We start from the raw sequence: 16,173 nt of genomic DNA, 5'->3' as shown, positions 1-16,173 counted from the left end.
AACAGAATGTGCCATGCGGTCAACTAGGCGCAGAGTCGGGTAGGCAGGGAGCTTAACCACGCTGTCCAACCCACTCCAGGGAGACCCAGTTCCGCCTCCGGAGTCCCGGGAAGGCACCCCGCCCAGTGCCTCCGAACCGGAAGTGTTCTCTTCCCTGACCAAACATGGCGGCCTCCGCGTCACTTGCCCACCTCCTGCAGCCAATGGATGCCCGATGTTCCGCTGACTCATATCCGCGACGGCTGCTCTACATGGTATGATGCAACGCCTCAGTCAAGGAAGCCTTGTGTGCACGTTGAGGTGACCAGGCGGCGGTGGTGCGGAGTCGATGTCCTCGGAGGTGATCAGGGCGACTGCAGGGATGGTACTCGGTGAGTGAGCTTAGGCTTGTGGTCCGGTACAGAGATGTTCCGGCCGAATTCCAGAACTCCCTTCCGTGCTTGGCGCAGCATGGGCACGCGCCCAAATATTTGCGGGGTTCTGGTCCTTCGCACCAGACCCTCAGACCTGGGCCACCTGGGCACCAGACTCGGTGACTTAAGTCCGGTTCTACTCCAGCTCTGTGGGTCCCCGGCCACCGCCTCTTTGGCCCAGCCCTACTGCCAAAGTCTCGTGATGCCGCCCAGACTAGGGCGCAGCCAGGCGCTGGGACCTAATGAAACCCCCAACTGTGCAGTTCTTCTCTTGATCTTATGGAGGATTTAAGACTAATTATTTTCACACAACCTCAGTTTTCTGCTGAGATTTGCAGCCGTAGAAATAAGAGATTTAAGAGACCGAGGCAGTGTCCCAATTAGACCTAGCAGTTGTGAGGCCCTCAGCGGTTTAACCCCAGAGATTGGGTTTGTTTTGAAGAGCAGAGGGAACTGACGTTTTCATTTGCTCCTGGTGCATTGTTTACCGGGATGCCTGATTCACATCTTGTTCCGTTTCATCCTCAGTACATACAGCCCTGCAAGGGGTATATTGTTTTCTTGATTTTAAAGATAAAGAAATAGACACAGTAAGGTTAAATAAATTCTCCCCGGGTCACCCTGGCCTTTAAGGTACAGCATCTAATCAAGATAGGATGGATTTCAAAACCCCTGCTTTATTGTTCGCTCAAGGAAAAGAGTCGTGCCAGCAGGTTAAAATAGCGAAAAACTTCGTTTAGGAAAATCAGTTTTGTAATACATTGTGCTTGGTGGGATAGTCTTAAAAAGGGAGATCGGAAAAATAATATGTTGGTTTCTTAGGACCTGTGGGCGCTTTTACAAACCAGATGCTTTTTCTGTTTCCAAAGATAGAAAATGGATAGAGCCGCAGCATGGTAAAGTGGCTGACAGTTATTGATGAATGGCGAGTAACTTTTCCTCTTTTTTATAAACAGCAGAGCTGTATGTCTCTGACCGAGAAGGAAACGATGCAACAGGAGATGGAACCAAGGAGAAGCCGTTTAAAACGGGCCTGAAGGTAACCTCGTTGGGGTGGCTGCTCCACCTTGAGGAAGGACCGTTGTGGCGAGTGTCTGTTCAAGAATTTTATTCCATTCTTTCTTTAAAAGGAAAATACTACCCTTGTTCATGGTGGGGGACAGTATTTGTGTGCCTCTGCATATGGAGTCAGAAGATATTGCCCGCCATTTGTTCTGTCTTTCCTCCATGTTAGGTATCAAACTCAACCCCAGGTCATCATGCCTAGTGGCAGTCACCTTTCCCCTCTGGGTGATCTTTCCAGCCCAATAGTTTTATTCCACACACTAGAGTTTGAAAAGAGTCTCCTAAAAGGGAAAGTAGAGGGTGTATACACATATGTTCACATGTTAATTTAATAGTGTTAGATCAGAGCCCAAACTTGGGGGGGAGCATTTAAAGCAATTCTTTTCCTTTTTTTCCACGAGGTGTTCTTCTCTGCCCTTTTTCTCGTCAGATTTGTCTGTTTTTCAGCTCTTATAACAGTGAAAGTTACCTCTGAGTCACAATGAGCTCATGCCTTGGGAGTCTAAAGAGAGGTCTCTTGGTGTATTTATTATAGTACAGAGATCATCCTGACCTTGAGATGCAAAGACTTGACATATCAGCAGCCCATTCGAGGACCACTTCTCACAGCAGACTCAGGAATCTGAAGGGTGAAGACAGAAATGCCACCTGAGTAGTGTACTGTTCTTTCAGGGCCTAGGAACCTCATGTGAGGTTAGCTCGTTCCAAGTGGACTGTTAACATGCCACAGGAGTGCTCCAACTCACAGCTGATCCCGTCAGGTTAGGATGTGATCCAAGGTGTCTCCACCATGCTATTTATTCATTGACAGGCCCGTTGAACTGGAATGCTGGGGCCCCCTGGTTTCAGCTACCCTGTAAGAGGGAAGACTAAATGCTCTTCTCCCTCTCTGGAAGAGCAAGCCCCTGACACTACTTTTTCTGTGCGTCCATATCTGGCCGATTCTTGTTTTTCTAGATGCCTGACAATATCAGTCATCAAGTCCTCTTAACCTGGAAGGGTTTTCTCTTTAGGTCGGGCCAGGTTATGCCTTAATATGTCATACCAGGGTCTTGTGTTTTTTAAGAGTGAAGTCTTGTTCAATTGAGGCATCTCCTGTGACTTCCCAAAACTGATAACACTTGAGGTGACCAGCGGAAGAGGAGTGTTGCAGCTTGAGTCCTTCTGTTACGAGGAATGATAGGCACTTTCCATTCCTGAAAGAAAAAAATGAGTATCGATATACAGTATCAGGAAAGAAGCAAAGTCCAACTGTCTGCAGACGCAGCTGTGTGTCGATGAGAGATAGAGTCTTCTAGAACACTGTAGGCAGCCACAGCGGTCCTTCACGCTGTGGTCTGATGGGGCCATAGTTGGACATGGAGTCCATCACTGATATGGTACAAGACTGATCCTATGACAATTTACAGTTAAGTCTCTTGGTGTTTGCAGAAGATTCACATCCCTGCTCTACAGCAGGCAACAAAGTGGACAAAAATCATACTAGAAGGTTAGGGTTCCTCTTGCCCTTGGTTTTGGAAAAGGAAAAACTAGTCAAGACTGGTAGAAATGGGAGATAAACTTGCAAGCTAGCTTCTCAGGTCTTGGAGGTTGGAGGATTTAGAATATGAAGGAGGAAGATGAAGTAGTCATTGGGTGTGCTGCATGTCTTCTGAGAATGGGTGGAGATTTTCCAGGAATTAGGCATTCCTCCTCTTGTTCCTTTTATGTTTGTGGGGAGTTTGTGTGTATGTTTGTCATTTAGTATGGAGGGGTGATCTTAGCTAATCTTAAATAAATGTTGGTAATGTTTTTTTTTTTTACAGGCCTAGCTGTTTATGCACCCACGTGACAGTCCTTTGTAATTTTATGGCCTCTAGCCTTTAGCTGAAGAATGAAACCAGACAGTTGAGGACATATGACTTAGAGCAGCTGAAGTGGGACAGCTCAGTAGCCCTAATGGGGGCTCAGATAGGCAAAGAATAGACGTTTGGTAGGATCTCAGAGGTTTATAAACTTTAGATCTTATCTCCAGAAAGAATAAGACATTTCTTTTCCTGTGTGAGAAATTTTCAGACAGTGCTTAAGCTTACTACAATACTCATCTTCGCCTTGAGCCTGTAATTCCAGCACTTGGAAGGTAAAGTAGGAGGATCAGGAATTCAAGATCATCCTCAGCTACACAGCAAGGTCAAGACTGGTCTGAACTAGAGACCCCATTTAAAAAATTAGTTTTTGGGGGCCAGTGAGATGGCTCAGTGGGTAAAGGTGATTCTACCAAGCTTGACAACCTGAATTCAGTCCCTGGGATCCAAGTATTGGAAAGAGAGCTGATTCTCCTAGTTGGCCTCTGATGCCCCCCCCCCGTGATCAATAGAGGCATAACAAGCATTTTAAATTTATTTTTGTTAACTAACTTAAAACACAAATGATAAACTATTAAATAATTTATAATACAGTAATGTCTGATATGCTAATATTGCCCAAAAAAGAATAGTCTCAATAATTTTTCAGATTAAATGAAACTTAGCTGTTATTTTGCTGAGAGAGTTTCAGACCTGCCTGTCTTAGGTCTAAATTTCACAAATCGCTAACCTCTCAGATGTTGCTGGTGAAGGGGTTTTGCTCTCCGCTGCTGCTTTTGTTGGTATAGCTGTGCTTGTCCCTGGGTCTGTCTGACTCTGCTCTGCGTGGAGTTCATTTACTATGTGGGTGAATGGGTTAGAGTTTTCTGCAGTGTGACCTGCCGCTCTTAGAGCCAACTCCTGAAGGAGGCTCAGCCAGTCATCCTCGTGACACTGAGTTTTGTCTCTTGGGTCCTGATAGCTTCTTGTAAGCTCTTCGTCATGTTCAAATTCATAATCCAGGTGTGGTTTTGGTTACTAAGGATTGTGTAATATTAAAAAAAATCTTTTCTCTCCCTCCCTCCCCAAGGCTTTGATGACAGTTGGAAAAGAGCCGTTTCCCACCATTTATGTGGATTCACAAAAGGAAAATGAGGTAGGGCTCGCTAATCGCTGATCATGTTTTGTGAATGACAAATTTTTCTGAGCACAGAGAGGGGTTGAAGATAATGCGTATCTGTGCGCTCTCTCTCTAGAGGTGGGATGTCATTTCCAAGTCACAGATGAAGAACATTAAAAAGATGTGGCACCGAGAACAGATGAAGAATGACTCTCGGGAGAAGAAAGAGGTGACTAGTGAGCTTGCTGCTGTGCACGCTCTATAGTACAATACCCCAAACTACACTGACCAGTTGCATTGTGTTTCCTATCAGGCAGAAGATAACTTACGAAGAGAAAAGAACCTGGAGGAAGCAAAGAAAATTATCATTAAAAATGACCCAAGCCTTCCAGAGCCAGCCCGTGTAAGTGTCTGTTGTTTCTGGCACTGTGGGCATGGCTGTTTCTGGGTTTCTGGGTCTTCGGGACATACACATTTTTTGTTCTTATGTTTTGTTTTTCCTTCCGGGGGGGAGGGGGACAGAGACACAGTGTTTTAAGTGCTGAGGTTGGCTTTTAGAGCTTCATTTTGTTGATAAAACTAGAAATTGTGTGATAAGCAGATTCTGCTCTGGCTGATGGGTATCAGGTGTGGAGTACCAGCTGGCTGTGCTGGGTGATTTGAGGCAAATGACTTTGCCCTCTGTAGTATCAGTTTCCTCACCCAAAAGTAAAAAGGTTGAAATCTCTGTGGTTTTCATAAGTTCTGCAAATACATAAGAAGCATTTATGATTCTTTGAGGGGAAGTTTGCTTGTGTGTTTTTTTCTGGGACCCAAACAGATTGCTGACTCAGGAGTGAGTGTGGCTTGAGTTCCATTGATGCTCTTGCTGGCCAGTGTGAGATTGCTGACTCAGGAGTGAGTGTGGCTTGAGTTCCATTGATGCTCTTGCTGGCCAGTGTCTGTCACCTCCTGCTCTCTCCCATCGCCACCTCATTCCTCCACATTTCCTCTTTTGTCTTAGTTTCCTGGTGTGTAGGTGTGCACCGGGACTGGACAGGCTGGGATTGTTGCTACTGTGGGGGACAAACTAAATTCATTTCTTACCTGATTTTCTTTAATAGGATCCCAGCCAGTTGTAGTTATCCCTCATTACCAATTTTACAGTACAAATAGAAAAGAACTTTCTTTTTAATTAATTGTATGGTGGGGAGGGTTTTTTGGTTGGTTAGTTTGAGGTTTTTTGTTGTTGTTTTATTGGGGTTTTTTTTTTTTTTTTTTCCAACAAAAGGTCTCATTAGTATCCCTCATAGAGATCTGCCTGGCTTGCCTTACAAGTACTGAGATTAAATGTGTCTACCATCACACTCAGCAGTGATTGTTTTTAACACTTTATTACAATCTATAATATTAGTAAAAATCTCAGCATGTGATAAATGGCATAATTCAAATAGTTTTTATTTAAATTTGACAGGTAAAGATTTGTGCATTAGAAGGATATATAGGCCAAAGAGTGAAGGTGTTTGGCTGGGTCCACAGGTTGCGTAGGCAAGGTGAGTGGGATGGTTTTTCTTTCCCTCTTTTCAATCTTAAATAAACCCGGTCTTAGATTAAGAACTGACGTGGGATGTCATTTTCTATATGTATTGCTTTTATTGCTTGGTGAATAAAACTGTTTGGGCCAGTGGCTTAGCAGAGCAAAGCCAGGTGGGAAATCTGAGCATAGTGAGAGAGTAGGCGGAGTCAGAGAGATGCTATGTAGCTGCTAAAGGAGAAAGAGCTCTCAGAACCTTTCTGGTAAGTCACAACCTTGTGGTGATACACAGATTAATAGAAATGGGTTAATTTAAGATGTAAGAGTTAGTTAATAAGAAGCCTGAGCTAACTGGCCAAATAGTGTTGTAATTAATATAGTTTCTGTGTGATTATTTGGGTCTGAGTGGCCAGGAAATGAACGAGCAGCCTCCATTTACAAAGAACAGCATAAAAACACTTCTCCGGGTTTGTTTAGGTGTTTGGTATGTATACTGTCTTTTAAAGTAATATAATAATTTATAACCTAAATTTGTTCATATGTAATATGACTATGAAAGTTTGCAGATTATTTAGATTTTACTTGAACTGTTAGTAATCACATTGATCAAGAGGTGTATAACAAGAACATCATTCTCAAATTGAATTTTAATTATTTAATGAGAAACAGGGCTGTGTGTTATAAGGAAAAACAGATCCTGATCTGGAATGTGATCACAGGCATGTGTGTGTGTGTGTGTGTTTTAAATCTTCTTTTTTAAGTTAATATTTTTGTTGGTTCCTGTTCTCCTCCCTCCCCGTGTATGGTGTGTATGAATACATGTTTGAATGTGTGTGGCATGCTTATGTGTGGACATACGCAAGTGGAGAACTGAGATTGATGTCTGAAATTATCCAGGATCTCTCTTCCACCAGCATCTTAGTTTTGATTTTTATGATTGCCTTCAACCTGACCGTTTTTCTCTTTTTATTAGTTTATTATCTTGCTATAAGTGATTATCAAATCTTTCATAAAAACAAATGAGATATAAATAAGTGTTTAATTTCACACCTTTATGCCCCTCCTCCTGAGTGCTCAGCACTTTCTTTACATCATAGGGGATTCAGAAGTAGATAAGACAGTGCCTCAGCTCCTTAACCGACTTACCGTCCCATGATCGTTGTGTAGATTGTGTGGATCATGTGGTTAGAACATAAGGTATACAGACGAGGCTTGGGGACAGGAATGTCAAAGGAAGAGAGCATGGAGAGGTCTGAACTCCCATGACTGACCTTGGGGCTGGTTTATGTAGGAGGATTGTGAAGTACTCTGGCTGAAGTTTCATCCCTCTTCTCTAGGAAAGAATTTGATGTTTCTGGTGTTGCGAGATGGTACGGGCTATCTGCAGTGTGTCTTGTCAGATGACTTGGTAAGTATTTTATCTTACATATGCCTGAAAGATCGAATTTAATACAGTCCATTTTATAAGTTTTGAGAATTTTAGGATCTCTACACATACTTTAAACTTTTACTCTGTTAACTTGGATACCTATGTCAAAACCGTTGTGTATCATAAATGTAAAACGTTTTGATTGTACCTTGGAAAAGCTAGAGAGAAGCTTTTGTTATGGAGATTTTCTGAACTATACAGAGCAGTATAGAGAGTCTTATGACCTGGCCTGAGTAACCACAGGTTATGCTGGGTCTGCGTGTTTTTCCCTGGATGTCACATTCCTAACAGTGTCTCTTGTTGTTCATTATCTCTCTTTCTGCTCCCAGTTATTTGTGGGAGGAAAACCCAGAAATTACTCTGTGGAGTGTCTCACAGATGAGTTTGGTTAATTCCTGCCTCTCTGTCACTTAGTGTGCTTCTGCTTGCCCTATGTTTTATAAATGGACCTTTGTCTGATAGTGTTGAATTTTTTTCTTTATTTTATCCTTCACATGACTGCTTCCTGTGCAAAGCTGTTCTGGTTATGTCAGGAGGCACATGATGTTGACATGTCTTTGTGATCAGTAGCTTTCAGTGTAAGAAGCCTTATCCCTCTATTGTCGAATTGCCCGTTATTTTTCTCCTAGTGACTTTAGCTTGTGCTGGTCATCACAGTGTAGAGGGGCTCTGTCTTAAGTCAAAAGTGAACTGTGTGGGAATGTAATGGACTGGGGTCTTCTATGCTTATGTGTTCATGTAAAGGGAATGTAAATATGTTTTTACATAGCCATATGTTACTCAGCCATAGCACTACAGTCCAAGAAATACATTAGTAAGTGATCTCATTGAGCAAATATCAGGGTGTACTTCGCTATCATATCAATAGGTAATAGCAGCTACCCAGTAGGTGATAGGTAGCACTCCATTGCTAATAGAAACATGTGGTGCATAGGTACATTGCCTCCTCCAAAAATAGCGCTTTCGTGCTCTCTGTGTCTGTCTCTCTCTGTGTGTGTGTCTGTCTCTGTCTCTCTGCCTCTCTCTCTTGTCTTATTAATCAGTGGTGAACCCAGGGTGGTAGCGTAGCCTGTAATCCCAGCACTTGTAAGAAAAGGCAGGAACGTGAGCAGTGGAAGGCTAGCTGGGGCTATAGGAGACCCTGTCTCAAAAAGAAGCCAAAAATAAAATTAGTGGTGGTATCAATCCTGACTTTACAAATATTTGACTAATAACTTGTTTGTAAATAAATTCTTTAACTTTATTAGAATATTTTAAAATCAGCATAAGTAGCCTAATAGGAATTTTGCCCTTTTTGCAGTGCCAGTGTTACAATGGAGTAGTCTTGTCCACTGAGAGCAGCGTGGCGGTATACGGAACACTAAACTTGACTCCAAAGGGCAAGCAGGTGAGCGGGGTGAATGTGTGTAGTAAAGTAGTCGGTATCTAATGGTTTGTTTTCCAATGTCTTTATTGGTACATTTGGCGTTTGGCATATAAATACACAAGTGTAAAGTAATGTAAATTCAGTGGACTGTGTTCTTTTCCAGTAAAATATGTCCGCTAACAGTTTTTGTTGTAGTCTGATTTTCGTAGCTATAACAGAGTCTTGTGGCCTGGGAAATTTATGAAAACAAGAGAATTTTCTTGTAGTTCTGGAAGTTGATTAGTCCACGGTGGAGGGGCATCAAGACTAAAGAATGCATTCAGTGGGTTGGGATGGGGCTGAGCTAGCTTATGTGACAAATCTAGTCTCGTGATCATTGACGCTAACTCACCTGAGTGACCGAACTCATTCAAGCAGGTAGGGGCTTCCTGACCTGAACACCTCCCTCTGCTGCCGCAGTGGCAAGTAATGTCACTGTGACTTTGAGAGAATGCAGAGCTCGCAGTCAAATCAGAATAGCGTGGGCTCACACATCATTTTTAATCCCAGCACTTGAAGGCAGAGGTAGATAGATTTCTGTGAATCAACATGGTCTACATAGTGAATTTCAGGACAGTCAGAGCTACATAATGAGACCCTGCCTCCAAAAAACAAAACAAAACACCTTAGCTTTTCAACTTAATTCCTTACTAATCCTCTTGGTTAGTTGTGCAGCCACTTTGCTGTGGTGTATTAGTAACTTTAGCAAGGTGAAAGTAAAATCTAGACCACTGAGAGTTTCAGAACACACGTCTAAACTGAAATGTTTTGAACAGGAATTGGTATTTTTAAAAAAAATCGAAGGAGAAAGAGAAGAAAAATGTGCATAAGGGTATATTTGTGCCCTTGCCTAGGTAACCTGTCAGTCGGTAATCACAATTCAAATAACTACTGTGGTTGTAATTGTTGCCCAGGAAGAGAAACCTATAGATGTAGCATATTAACCACAAGAGGGAGCAAACACTCCTAGCCCAGAGTCCGTGTAAAGCCTGCCCTGTAATAAAAGTGAGTGTCTGAGTGAATTCACCCAGCCTTCCTTGAAGTGGCATGGTAGAGATGGAGTGGTTGTCATGGTGTTACTTGCTGTCCAGTGTTTGGCAACAAGATGACTCCATGTTCTACGAATGTGAGGCTTTTAAAAAGAATTAACTTTTTGTAGAGTCAGTAGGGGAGATTTTGACTGTCTTTCTCCAAGTAGATAAACTGCTTTTAGTAAAACTTTCCATTTAAATTTAAGATTTTATTTTTTATTACTTCAATTGTGTGTGTGTGTGTGTGTGTGTGTGTGTGTGTGTGTGTGTGTTGATGTGTGCTCTGTGCACATCAGTGCAGATACCCTCAGGAAGCAGAGATGTCAGACCCTCTGGAGCTGGATTTAAAAGTGGTTTGAGCCACTTCTAAGGTTTTAGGAACTGGACTCAGGTCCTCTGGAAGCTTAGTATGCACTCTTAACTGCTGAACCAACTCTTAGCTCCGTATTTAAGTTTTGAAATATGATAAGTATGTTAACTAAATCTTTAGGCAAATGCCAGAAAAATAAACCATGATGCTAATAGTTGTAAGTAATTACTCCAGGTCATGGAATTAGAGTTGGTTTAATTCTTAGTACATGCCTTCTTATTTATAAAAGTGTGTGTGTGTGCGCGCGCGCTTACATGGAAAGAAGTATTAAATATAAAATTTTAATACTGAGTTACTGGGTGTGTAATTTTGGAGGCTAAAACTACTAATGATGCTCTTAAAATAACATCTGGAAATTTGGGTCCAGAATCTTCAGTACTGTCAGCTTAGTGTCTGTCTCACTTCCTCTGCTTTTTAAACTGTAGGCTCCGGGAGGCCACGAGCTGAGTTGTGACTTCTGGGAACTGGTGGGGCTGGCCCCAGCTGGAGGAGCTGATAACCTGATCAATGAGGAGTCTGATGTGGATGTCCAGCTCAACAACCGGCACATGATGATCCGCGGAGAGAACATGTCCAAAATCTTGAAAGCCCGGTCCATGATCACCAGGTGCTTTAGGGATCACTTCTTCGACAGGGGCTACTGTGAAGTAAGTGCCCGTTCCAGGTCACCTTATACGGATGACTCCCCGTGCCATTGGAAGACTGCTGGCAGTAGCTGACCTGTGTGCTCCTTCTCACTGTGACAGGTTTCCACCCCGACGCTGGTGCAGACGCAGGTGGAAGGCGGGGCCACACTCTTCAAGCTTGACTATTTTGGGGAGGAAGCGTTTTTGACCCAGTCCTCACAGCTGTACCTGGAGACCTGCCTTCCGGCCCTGGGGGATGTTTTCTGTATTGCCCAGTCCTATAGGGCCGAACAGTCCAGAACACGAAGGCACCTGGCTGAGTATGAAATTGTCCTACCTAAGCTGCCCCTCGGGCTGGGATTAAAGTTCAGCTAGTCAAGTGAATGCTTAGCATACGTAAGGCTCTGGATTCTGTCCGCAGCACCACATAAAAGTAGCGGGCATGGTGGTACACGCCAGTTGGGAGGTGGAGGCAGGAAGATCAGAAGTGGAAGACCAGCCTGGGCCATAAGACCCTGGCTGAAAAGCAAGAAAAGGCAGTTGGCCTCTTAGGTACCGGTCAGTGAGGGTTGGGAGAGCAGGGCCTTGGTTCCTTTCTGGACACTTCCCCCAGGTCCAGACCTTTGCTTGAGAGAACCTTTGTGTGAAAGAAGAGCAGCTCTCAGCGGTGTCTGTTTTTCAGATTCACGCACGTGGAAGCCGAGTGCCCCTTCCTGACCTTTGAGGACCTCCTGAACCGTTTGGAGGACCTGGTGTGCGATGTGGTGGACAGAGTCTTGAAGTCACCAGTGGCGAGCATAGTGTACGACCTCAACCCGGTAGGTGTGGTGTTTGCGCGAAACGAAGGGGCTCCGGTCTTGTAGAAGACAGAATCGCTCTCAATTTTTGTAGATTTGGTGAGCTGAAATAAGTAGGTGATGTTTTGAAGACTTAAATTTAATATTGGTAATTACCAGTAACTATATTTTAACTTAATAGTATTTCTTCATTTGAAATGCTCTTTCATATTAATGATCTGTAGGATTGTTTTTCTTAAGAATTTATTATTACCTTATGTGTTAATGGTGTTTGGGAGCCTACTTGTACAGTGATGGCATGTGGAAGGCAGGGAACAGCTTCGTGGAGTTAGGTTCCACGGATCAGACCCTGGCTGTCAGGCTTGCAAAGGCGTCACGTCACCTGTCTGGTGTGGGAGGTCCTTCTGTATAGGTGTTGCTTTTATTGGTTGATGGATAAAGCTGTTTCCATCAATGGCTTAGTAGATAGAGTAAAGCCAGGAAGGAAATCTGAACAGAGATATATAGAGAGACAGTAGATGCCAGCCAGCTGCTGAAGAATTAAGACATGTAGAAAATGAGGAAACGTCACAACCACATGGTAATACATAGGCTAATATGTGTAATAATAGAACCCACTTTAATTTAAGATGTCAGAGCTAGCTAAAAATATGCCTGAGCCATTTTGCCTGCTTGCATGTCTGCACCACGTGCATGCAATGCATCTGGAAGGCAGAAGACGGTGTTGAATCTCCTGAAACTAGAGTTACAGATGGTTGTGAGCTATCATGTGGGTGATGGGAATCAAACATGGGTCCTCTGGAAGCGCAGCTCGTATCTTAACCACTGAGTTATCTCTCCAGCCCCATTTTTGTTTCTTAATGGATGTTTTAGTCTGAATGCTTTCCTTTTATATAGTTTTTTCTTCTTTTTACTCTAGAACTTTAAACCTCCTAAACGGCCTTTCAGACGAATGAACTATTCAGACGCTATTGAGTGGCTGAGGGAGCACGATGTAAAGAAAGAAGACGGGACACTCTATGAGTTTGGAGATGTATGTATCTCTTCTCCTTGCCTCAGAGGGGGTGCGTGCTTAAGGTTGCTGATGGTGGCCGCTTGATGCTGGAAGCCTTGGCTTGTCCTCAAGTCAGTAGTGCTAGCAGAAACTACCTGATAGAGTGGACTTTAGAACATCGTCCTTTTGGGCAATTCTAAAGCATTGGGGTTCCTTCTTTCACACAGCGCCCTTCTCCCTTTCCTGCTCTCATGGTCATTCCTCGGCCAGTGCTTTCCCGAGTCTACCAGCATGCATTTGGGGGTGTCAGTTATAACTGGTTCAGACCTATGTATCTGATTATTTTTAGTACACTATGGGTGCGTGTGCATGTGTATGTTTACAGGTGAAATGTGAGTAGCTGCTACTCAGCAGTTTTTCTTTGGGTTAAGAAGGAATTTGTGTTGAGAACAAACGACACATAAGCTCTTCACACTGCACTTGCTGCCTTGCAAATTCAGTTTATGATGCATAGTGTAATTCTGCACTGAAGTGGTTTTCTTTTGGTTTTGTTTTGTTTTTTGAGACAGGGTTTCTCTGTAGCTTTGGAGTCTGCTCTGGAACTCGCTCTTGTAGACCATGCTGGCCCTGAACTCAGATCTGCCTGCTCTTCCTCCCGAGTGCTGCAATTAAAGACTTTTGAACTGAAGTTTTAAGTACTTTATTATCCCTAATACTTAGCATGGTTGAATGGAACAGTCGCCACCTGTAGAGCCCAGATGTCCTAGTTCCCCAGGTGGACTCTCCCTCAGCCTGCTGTGTCACTGAAGGCTGGTGACCAGGTGAAGTGGGTAACGCCCCTGGCACAGGACGTCCTCAGTGTGTGCTGGTGGGTGATGTGCATTTCGTCTGTCCCACAGCAGGAGGACTCTGCAGCTAGCGGAGAGCTGTGGACTTTCCGGGTGTATTTTCATCTCACACAGACCCCCAGTGTGGGAGGAAGACGGACGCTCAGAGAGCAGTGGTTTCCCTGCTCATCCTTGTCTTTCATACTTGAGGGCACAGGGCTTCAGGGGTAGAGCCAGTGACTGCCAAGTTCTGTTTTAGTTTCTTCTTCTTTTTTTTTTTCTCTCCCCGCGACAGGGTTTTTCTGTAGCTTTGGAAACTATCCTGGAACTAGCTCTCATAGACCAGACTGACCTCAAACCCACAAAGATCCGCCTGCCTCTGCCTCCTGAGTGCTGGGATTAAAGGCGTGCACCACCAACGCCTGGCTGTTTCAGTTCTTAAATCAATGAGTCTTGTCCAGTTCTCAGTTTTTACTGGGACAGTTTTGAGTTCTGGTTTGATTATGATTTCTTAAAGGATGTTTTGGGAGAGACACTAATTTAGCTTGGTTTATCATCATCTAATATTTCTTGGTTATTGTTGGAGGTGTTGGAGATGTGTTGGTTATTTTATGACTGTTTCTGCCAGTAAGTGATGTTTGTAAGGAAGGGAGTGTAGGTCACAGTTTAAAGATGAGTGTCGTTAGTACTCTGCAGAGCAGTATACTGGAGCATACACAGACTGTCTTCTGCTCTGGAGACCAAGCGGGACATATTCGCTTGAGAGCTTGGGTCTGGCCACTGACCAAGATACTGAGTGGTATCTTGTCACAGCTTAGAAGTGTCTGGGCAGTGGTGTCGTTCCCTAGCAGCCTCAGCACACTTGTGGGCTGTGTTATTCCTACAGGTCACTTGATAGCCACTTAGGTTTTCCTCTTTAGAAGGACTTGTTCCTGTGTGCGTGTCTGTGGGCTTTAGGTCCGTATGTGTCCTCTGCTGTGTTACAGAAACACAGCCGGGGGCCAACGGATGCTGGAGAGCTGCTCTCGGTTCGCAGTTTTAAAGTTAATGAAATCTGGTTTCACCTCAGGACATTCCCGAAGCCCCTGAGAGACTGATGACAGACACCATTAATGAACCAATCCTGCTGTGTCGGTTTCCAGTGGAGATCAAGTCCTTCTATATGCAGCGATGTCCTGAGGATCCTCGGCTCACTGAATCTGTCAGTTTGTGGTTCTTTGAGTATTGGAACCTTTGCTGTTTTAAGGGACTGGGAACTTCATTTGGGATAGGATATAGCTCATGACAAGTTTTTCATAAATCTATAGTGACAGTAATTAAAGTTAAAAAAAATTCTCCCCGGATTGGGTTGACATGTTCTGATAAAGAATTTGAGTAATACTTGAATTTTGCATAGTCACGGGGCTTCCTTTCAAGTTAGGAGCTTAATTGTAATTTTCCTTAAAGCCTTGTAATCTTGTCTGGTAGACTGGCAGTAATTGTGATAGTTTTTTGTTTGTTTTTTGACTTCTTATTTAAAGGTTGATGTGTTGATGCCCAATGTTGGTGAGATTGTGGGCGGCTCGATGCGCACTTGGGATAGTGAAGAAATTCTGGAAGGCTACAAAAGGGAGGGGATTGACCCCGCTCCTTACTACTGGTATACAGATCAGGTAAAATCAATTGTGTAAACTTCTTTAGCTTTTTTCACTGTAATACATTTTTCATACATTGAAATGCCTTGTGTTGTATGGTGTTGTCATCCATGAGTACTCAGACGATATGTGTTTGGTTTGTATAGCATTTGGATATTGCCATTTTTGTCTTTAGCCAAGTTATAGGTCAGTGCCATTTGCCAAACTCTTTATCTGCTTCAGGGTTTTTGTATTTTTAATGTGTATGGGTATTATCCCTGCATGTGTGTTTCACATGCAGTGCCCCCAGAGGCAGAAGAGGGCTCGAGAGCTCCTGGAGCTGCCAGTACAGATAGTACTAAGCTACCTTGTGGGTGCTGGAATCTGATCCCAGCCCCTCTGGAAAAACTAAACTGCTGAGCTAATTTGCTCGCCCCTGCTGCAGTTTTTAAATCTATTACTAGATCCTGCCAACATCTAGTACTGTTCCTCACTCTCCTGATAAGTCATGGGAGTTAGGTAGAAAGGTTGAAATCATCTCTTCCTTTCAGGGTGGCTCTACATCCTCAATGTGGCTTTTATTATGTCTGTGAGGTTTATGAAGGCATATGGATTTGGACTGCGTTACTACTGCAATGAGTTAACGTTATATTACATTGTGGACGTTAGCTCATGGTAGTAATTTTAACATGTTTAGTTATAGTTTTAAAGTAAGCATACATTCTTTCTCTTTCTTCTCGCTTATTTAACAGAGAAAATATGGTACTTGTCCTCATGGAGGCTATGGCTTGGGCCTGGAAAGATTCCTAAGTTGGATTCTGAACAGATATCACATCCGAGATGTGTGCTTGTACCCTCGATTCGTCCAACGCTGCAGGCCATAACCAAGCGGCCCTGAAGCATGAAGGAAGGGAAATGTTCATGAAAAGATTAGACTGCTTCTGCAAAGAACAAAAACCCGAAACCGTCCCTTGATTTCCTGTCGGGCTAGGAGCTTTTCCTGTCTCTGTGTTTTCTTCCCATTACCATAAAAAGAAGTAGATGTGACTTGAATACAAAGTGACTTTGGTGTCCCTTTAATAAAAGTACTCATTACAAAATTTTCAGAAAGTACACGGCATATCACTTTTTAGTTTACAATCTTTTT

At 43.4% G+C, this 16,173-nt stretch overlaps 1 protein-coding gene across 2 annotated transcripts; it reads left to right on the top strand.

The window, feature by feature from the left end:
• Positions 1-240: 240 nt before the first annotated feature.
• On the top strand, positions 241-16,126 carry Nars1 (asparaginyl-tRNA synthetase 1). 2 transcript variants are annotated; one of them, XM_038331272.2, is made up of 15 exons: positions 241-371; positions 1,370-1,452; positions 4,392-4,457; positions 4,558-4,650; positions 4,735-4,824; positions 5,875-5,953; positions 7,272-7,342; positions 8,664-8,750; positions 10,595-10,816; positions 10,916-11,115; positions 11,478-11,613; positions 12,512-12,625; positions 14,483-14,614; positions 14,934-15,065; positions 15,779-16,126. In XM_038331272.2, exons 1-15 carry the CDS (start codon positions 329-331, stop codon positions 15,908-15,910), a joined length of 1,680 nt encoding a protein of 559 aa, XP_038187200.1. In that variant the 5' UTR covers positions 241-328; the 3' UTR covers positions 15,911-16,126. The 2 variants fall into 2 exon arrangements, with proteins under 2 accessions (XP_038187200.1, XP_038187201.1); XM_038331273.2 differs by having other exon boundaries at positions 249-371; positions 1,373-1,452.
• Positions 16,127-16,173: the final 47 nt, after the last annotated feature.

This window comes from Arvicola amphibius, chromosome 5 (assembly GCF_903992535.2).
Source record: "Arvicola amphibius chromosome 5, mArvAmp1.2, whole genome shotgun sequence".
Classification (NCBI taxonomy): domain Eukaryota; kingdom Metazoa; phylum Chordata; class Mammalia; order Rodentia; family Cricetidae; genus Arvicola; species Arvicola amphibius.
The sequence above is the reverse complement of the archived record's forward strand: the minus strand, read 5'-3'. Positions and strand labels throughout refer to the sequence as shown.